Source organism: Scomber japonicus, chromosome 6 (assembly GCF_027409825.1).
Source record: "Scomber japonicus isolate fScoJap1 chromosome 6, fScoJap1.pri, whole genome shotgun sequence".
In the NCBI taxonomy this organism is placed as follows: Eukaryota; Metazoa; Chordata; class Actinopteri; order Scombriformes; family Scombridae; genus Scomber; species Scomber japonicus.
In genome coordinates this window covers 33063915-33070941 of record NC_070583.1, presented here as the reverse complement: position 1 = coordinate 33070941, position 7027 = coordinate 33063915, and the positions used below count along the sequence as shown (strand labels likewise).

At 38.0% G+C, this 7027-nt stretch overlaps 1 protein-coding gene across 1 annotated transcript; it reads left to right on the top strand.

Annotated features, from left to right (window-relative positions):
- LOC128359973 (uncharacterized) lies at positions 1–6805 on the top strand. The gene is made up of 7 exons (XM_053320286.1): positions 1–87; positions 846–1059; positions 3038–3150; positions 3267–3378; positions 4292–4493; positions 5029–5358; positions 6670–6805. The coding sequence occupies exons 1-7, from the start codon at positions 22–24 to the stop codon at positions 6797–6799; spliced, it is 1167 nt and encodes a 388-aa protein (XP_053176261.1). The 5' UTR covers positions 1–21; the 3' UTR covers positions 6800–6805.
- The last annotated feature ends 222 nt before the right edge of the window (positions 6806–7027 follow it).

Here is a 7027-nt window from a genome sequence, read left to right as displayed (position 1 = left end):
CAGGAAGAAAAGGTGGCCTTTATGGCTGTCAATGGGAAAAAGACGCTGCTGTTATCGGCTTATATGGAGCACCGCAAAAAAAGACAGGTCAGTGAAGTGAGCCGAAGTTAAAGCTTCTTTACACTGTGTGATTTTGTTCTGTTTCAATTAAATTAAGTTTTTATACACAACAGAAGTTACCTCAGGGTACTTTTCACACAGAACAGGTCTCTTTATTTTACAGAGACCCCATTTATTCCCATATGAGCAGCAGTTAGCGACAGCAGAAAGTAAAAACTCCCCTTTAATGTGAAGAAATCTCAAGCAGAAGATGGGCAGCCAAGTGGAAGCACAATTATAACTAACAATGATGATAATAATAATAGAAGTATGACTAATAATAGCCTAATGCAGGCATGTGTGTCAAGCAGGACCATGGGGGTCAGGGTCATGGACACATCCATAATTTGGGGGTCTGCCACCCACAAAAATTGAAAAACTTGATGAAATCTTTGGTCATCAATGCAAAACAGTGTCCTAGATCTAACTGTGAGACTCACCCGCTGACAGACGAACTTTGGAGACCAAAGACTGAGCCTGAGTCTCACACAATGTGACCTGCAATAAAAGTACACAATCACTGTTGTTGCATAGTTTAAGGCAACTTTAGTGAGCAGGTTTAAATATCTGTGGCACCCATGGGTGCAACATGGCAATAATACAAGTGAGAGTCTCACATTATCACATTATCTTATCAGTCTATCAATCACTCAAATTACTTTACTGAAATGGCAAAGATTCACATTACTTTAAAGATAAAATTTGAATAACATATTATCCTCTTTCTTTTCCTCTTGGTGTGCCAGGTTCGTGTCATTTCCGTGGTGCTGAGAAGCGAGGATCAAAACTATCACTGTAGAATGTGCTGCAACGAGAAACTGTACTTTTCTAAAGGTGTCGGTGATATCCACAGTAACCACTTTGACTTCTCGTACGGCACAGCGGACATCATGTGTGATATTCATAAAGGCTGTGAGACGCCCTCTCATATCGCTGTGACCAACAATGCCCCCAGCTCTGGTACCAAGGCTTCTTTATTATTACATTATTATAACTTGTGTCATATTATTTGAAGATTACAGGAGACAACATGTATTTTAACAGTTTGAATGGTAAATGGACTGTCCTTATATAGCGCTTGTCTAGTCGTTATGACCACTCAAAGTGTTTTTACACTACGTCTCATTCACCCATGGAGGGAAACTAGCCATTCATACACTGATGGCAGGGGCTACCACGCAGGGTGCCAACCTGTCATCAGAGGGAAACTAGCCATTCATACACATTTATACCAATTCTGGGGTTAAATGTCTTGTCTAAAAACACATGGACATGTGGACTGGAGAAGCCGGAAATTGAACCACCAGTCTTCTGATTGGTGGACGACCGCTCTACCTCCTGACCCACAGCTGTTATAATTTAATCTGCAGATTGTTTTCTGGATTCACATTCTATTAATTGGTCTATAAAACATCAAATAGCAGAAAACAATATGAATCAGTTCATTCATTTACTGTGCGTGTTTGGTGCTTTCAAACGCTTGGATATCAGGATGATGTCCAATAAAAAAGGCATGAGCTTTCCCTTGGTTCCAACATGGAGGACTGCCTAGTTGCTTACTGATGATGTCATCAGCTAGAGACACATACTATGTGACCTAAATTACTGCTATAAAAACCCACCAGTAGAGGGTGCTAAACAACAAATAAAAAAATTGACAAAATAACTAATTAATTAATTAAGGCAGTATACTTACTATAGACTATAGTCAGACAGTATAAGGACAGTTGGATTTGGCATGGGAAAAAAGGCAGTGGTTTAAGTGCCAACACTTTTCCTTGAAGGTGAATTTCCTTTATCTAGGGAAATGTAATCTTAATTGATCCTGAAGCTATTGTGCACAGTCTGCCATTCTTCACAACAGGATAGGACAGTTTTTTACACACACTGTCTCAGCTTCTGTGCATTGGATTGGAATTTCCTTTGTCTGTGTGTGTTAACAACCATGAGCCATTTCTTTTTCATCTGTATTTATTCAAGGGAGTTTACTTTGGGCCAGCCAGGAATTGTGTCGTGATTACGCTCACACAATGATACACGTTAAAACTGGAGCCACCCAGGACAACTAACAAAGAATACATTGATTATTTTTAGAGGACATGTTATCAGTGTTATTCGGATGCAATGAACTCACATTCATCAGCATCAGGACCTGGAGGAGAGGCTTGTTCTCTTATTTTGTTGATAGGAAGTTCACCAGTGTTCCTGTGGAGAGATAAGAAATTGCTACTCAAAATTAGTTTCCTTTTCCTTAAGGCCTTATTATTTTATATTATCTTGCTGCTTTTACTTCTTTTAACAGTCTTTCTAAAGCTAAACGTTTGTTTACATTATATTTCAATTAGTCTCATATAATCTCAAGGTAAATGGATAGATAGCATTAGTCAAGTTCTTGCTGTCACATCCTGCCAGGACAATATGTCAGCGTTTGTTTAGTTGTGAAACATGTCCTACACCTGTTTCTTGTTGCAGATGAGTGTTAAAACAATCTCTGCACAAAGATCATTCTGCACATTTGTGAGCGGAAGAGGACAAGAAAGATATGCGCTGATTTTTTCTTTTTTAACTACATTGCAGCAGTCAGTGTTGACTTTGGATTCGAACATTTGACCAGCTGACCTTATGTTCCGCTCTTGCAACAGACTGAAGATGTAAAAACCTTTTTATATAAAGTCCAGTTTTTACTTGACAGCAAGTAATTAGATGAGTTTTAGATGTGTGTTTCAATGAGTGTGCAGTCCTTAAACCCACATACAGACATCAACAGACATATGGTTTCTTCCCTGGTGACGACTATTCAAGTGTTTTCAAACTTCTTTCCTATTTGAATGTGCTGTCAATAACCTCTAGACAAGTTGCGTTCGTTAACCCTAAAATGGAAAAAGAAATGCAAATGTGACAATATATCTAAAATATATCTTTTTTTGTGGCCTCTTAGATTTACACGAGCCGGTATATTTGGAGGTAAAAAACCAGAACAAGAATGTTCCCTTACCTTACGACTTCACCGTCTGCATTTCCACCATGTATGACTACAACAACGTCCTGCAGGTAACATCACATTAACACTTATTTATTTTCTCAAACATCCTGACCCAGACAGGCAGAAGGATGAAATAAGACTTGTGGGCACATTTTCATCCACTAAATACTGTGTTGTATTGTAGTTGGTCCAGAGTTTGGAAATGATGCAGTTACTGGGGGTGGGCAGAGTTGCCATCTATAAGAGCGACTGCAGCCCTGAAACACAGCGTGTACTGGACTACTACACAAAAAAAGGTGGAGTATGGTGTTTTTTAATTTTTTTAATCTTCCGTCATGCATTGCCTCTTTATTTCTGTTGAGGTACACAGCTGATCTGATGGATTCATATTTTCAGTCATTTTTTCAGCTTCTTTTAGTATGACTACGGACCAACTACTGTTTGAAACAAACAGAGCTGAATATTATATGGACATTTGAGGGTGTTATTTATACTAAAAATCAAATTTCATGCATTTGCACCTCTTCGTGAGCAGGTGATTGAGACCACAGATTTAATAAGTTTGGGCAGTTAAAAAACTTTGTTGGGGCGCTCATATAAACAAATCTCAGAAAGAAAGTCCACGATTTTTAGTATGAAGATGTTCCTGCCTCTGATACAGTCAATGTGCCAAAGATTTTATCTAGATTTAACGATAGTGAAATCAGTTAAATTGATTCGCAGCTTTTATGTGTAATTTAGTATTTATTGAGCAGTCAAGCAGATAAAGTTGAATTTATTGGGTGGATGAGGTCACCGTCATCCAGAGGAGGGCATGTAATCCATGTGTACGGACTGTGAATTCAGAGGCAGGTCTTACAAATCTACCACATGACCCCCAGGGGGACTCTGTAAAAATGAATGAAAATGAAATAAGAAAAGAAAAACACTGTTGGGATGAACTGGTCACAGCCAGTGGTTTTAAGGGTTTACTGGTCAAAAAGGTTGGGAACTTCTGAGCTAAAAGTCACAAGTCTTCCAAATCGGAAATCTGATGTCATCTTATCTTATCTTATTTTAAAAGTCTGATGTTTCCTTTCCTCCTCACAGACATGAGCCATGCTTACCTCAGAAAGACTTTGCCACTTGAATATAAACTTGCATTGTGTTGTCTTCCTTGGGAAGTTTGTATGATGTGTGTCCTTCCTAATTCTTCAAATGTCTCCTCAGGTTTAGTAGAAGTGATTCCTTGGACAATATCCAAACATCTGAAACCATCTCACGACTGGCAGCCTGCGCGTTCTCCAGGTGACATCCATTATTATGGCCAGATCCCCGCTCTCAACGATTGTCTATACAGATACATGTACCAGTCCAAATACGTGTCTCTGCAGGATATAGACGAGCTCATACTGCCCCAGTCTGTCGACAGGTAGACACATGAAACTGCTTGTTTTACTAAATGAGATAATTTACTTTTGTAATAAAGCATCACTTTATGTCACAGAAGAATAAAAGTTTGTATGAACACACATCACTTAATACTTACTAATGCATTCTGTAATCACAACTTATAATAGTAATCACTTTACTTAACCCAGTTCTAAAGTGATAACTCAAGGCCTCAGACACATATTAAACAACTTATTAAATTAAATTAAATAACAATCACCAGGAGATTTAAAATCACAACTATGGAAGTAGCAGCTCTGTACATGTCATGGTCAGCAGAAAATGTAGAAGACGCTACCTTTCATTTAAAATACTTTTATGTTAATTAGTCATACATACCTATTAACTGCAGTCAATCTTTAAATGTCAATGTATAATATTGAGAGTTGTAAATGTTCATAAATGCCACACTAAGCCTTATGCATATGCTTTGGAGCGTTTACTAATTGTCTGTATGCAGTTTGTAACTATAAAGTGTTTTAAAAAGTGTTACCTGTTCTTTTTTCTACCACCAGCTGGTTGGACTTGCTGCCACAGCTGGAGAAGAAATATGGTGTCAACAAGTGCTACATTTTTGAGAATAATGTGTTCCCCCACACAATCACAGTGCCTCTTTCAGCCTCCCAAAAGCAACCTATAGAAAGCCCTGGCTGGAAGTATGTGCCTGGGGTGAACATCCTGGCTCACCTCCACCAAAGACCCGTCACAAGAGAGAATAAATATCACAACTACAAGGTCATCGTTAACCCCCGAGCTGTCTTCCAACCTACCGTCCACGGACTGCTGGATTCAGAGAAAGGCTGTGCCTGGATTGACAGGAATATAGCTCGGATGTACCACACAAGGTAGACTGCTGGTCTTGTACTTCTAATGAAATCATATGTGCAACTAACAACTATTTTAATGATTGATGAATCTACTGATTGTTTACTCAATTAATGAATCATTTGGTTAATAAAATTTCAGCAAATAACAAAAAAAAAGTCCAAGATGACATCTTCAAATTTAGAGTTTGGTCCAGAACTCAAACATAATCAATTTATTATTATAGGATAGTATGATTTTTCTTTATTTGGGTCCACATTACTTTCCACAAAGTGCTTGATCATCTTCCTGGGGTCCTAACAACAGCAACAATACATATAAAATCACATTCATCAATATATATATTTTGGTTGTCTCTGCACAGTGAGGTTATTTTCTAGAATTACATGTTTTGTAAAAAATGATTTAAGCAAAACAAGCTAAATGTAAAGATTATCAAACTTTATTTTACCTTGAGAGACCATTGAGGAGTAATCCTCATTTACAATGGTGTTGAGAGCATCATGAAATGATAAATAATGCAAAACATCAAAAAGGTTAAAAGTAAAAATAAATAAAATAAATAAAAAGAATCACAGAAAGCATTATATGTCCTCTTTAAGGAGCAGAGCCAAACAATTCTCAAGAAGTGGTCTAAAATTATTTTGTATGCACCACTAACAGCAAGTTGAAGAATGACAATTTGGTCGTTCACTTACAGATTCAGGCTCAGTTTTGAATAAGGTCAGTTACTCTGGCGCATGTTATCTACAGTTTGTGTGTCTGATAACTGATGGTCGTGACATAAATCATGATATAACTTGTTCAATTATTCTCTCAGATGCAGAATTGCACAGTGCAGAAGAAGACAGCAGACAAATAGAAAATCACAAAAAGCATCATATGTCCTCCTTAAGGAGCAAAGCCGAATACAATTCCCAAGAAGTGTTTCAGTAAAAAACATCTAAATTCTGTTGTATGCACTGCTAACAGCAAGCTGAAGCTAAGAATGACAATTTGGTTGTTCCTTTAATTATTCAGGTTCAGTTTTGGATAATGTCAGTAAATCTGGTGCATGTTATCTCCAGTTTGTGTCTAACAAGCTTCTTGTTCTTTGCAGTAGGAATGACAGCAGAGGCTGATGCGTACTCTGTAATACTGAGGGCTTTTGACTCTTCAGGAAAAAAATGCAACTTCTCAGAAAAGTTGTAATAACTATAACTGATGGTCGTGACATAAATCATGAAATAACCCGTCCAGTTATTCTCTCAGATGCAGAGTTGCAAAGTGGAGAAGAAACTAGCAGCTCATGTTGTGTATAACTGATATGTTTCTGTTTCCTGTCTGTACAGAGCCGGGACACCAGAGATGAAAGCCGAGCAGCTGGTTTATGACGGCAGACTACTGAAGTACAGCGACCGCCTCATATTGGTGGTCAATACTGTTCTCAAAGAGACCGGATTACTACCAAGTGAAGTCTAGTCAAGTTGATTTTATCTGTAGTCTACCCCGGGGGGTTAACAGGTCCTTATACTTGAAAGAGGAAAAACACGTGTGTGTGTGTGTGTGTGTGTGTGTATGTGTGTGTGTGTGTGTGTGTGTGTGTGTGTGTGTGTGTGTGTGTGTGTGTGTGTGTGTGTGTGTGTACTTATTTATAATACATGTATATATTTCCCTCAAAAAAGAACTTTTGAACTTCATTGAAAAGAC

What these genes read in the sequence shown, in the direction of transcription:
- LOC128359973 (XM_053320286.1), top strand. Translation starts at nt 22, where the DNA reads ATGGCTGTCAATGGGAAAAAGACGCTGCTGTTATCGGCTTATATGGAG. An exon ending in AGCACCGCAAAAAAAGACAG is followed by an intron (nt 88 to 845) that starts GTCAGTGAAGTG and finishes TTGGTGTGCCAG; the next exon opens with GTTCGTGTCATTTCCGTGGT. An exon ending in CAACAATGCCCCCAGCTCTG is followed by an intron (nt 1,060 to 3,037) that starts GTACCAAGGCTT and finishes GTGGCCTCTTAG; the next exon opens with ATTTACACGAGCCGGTATAT.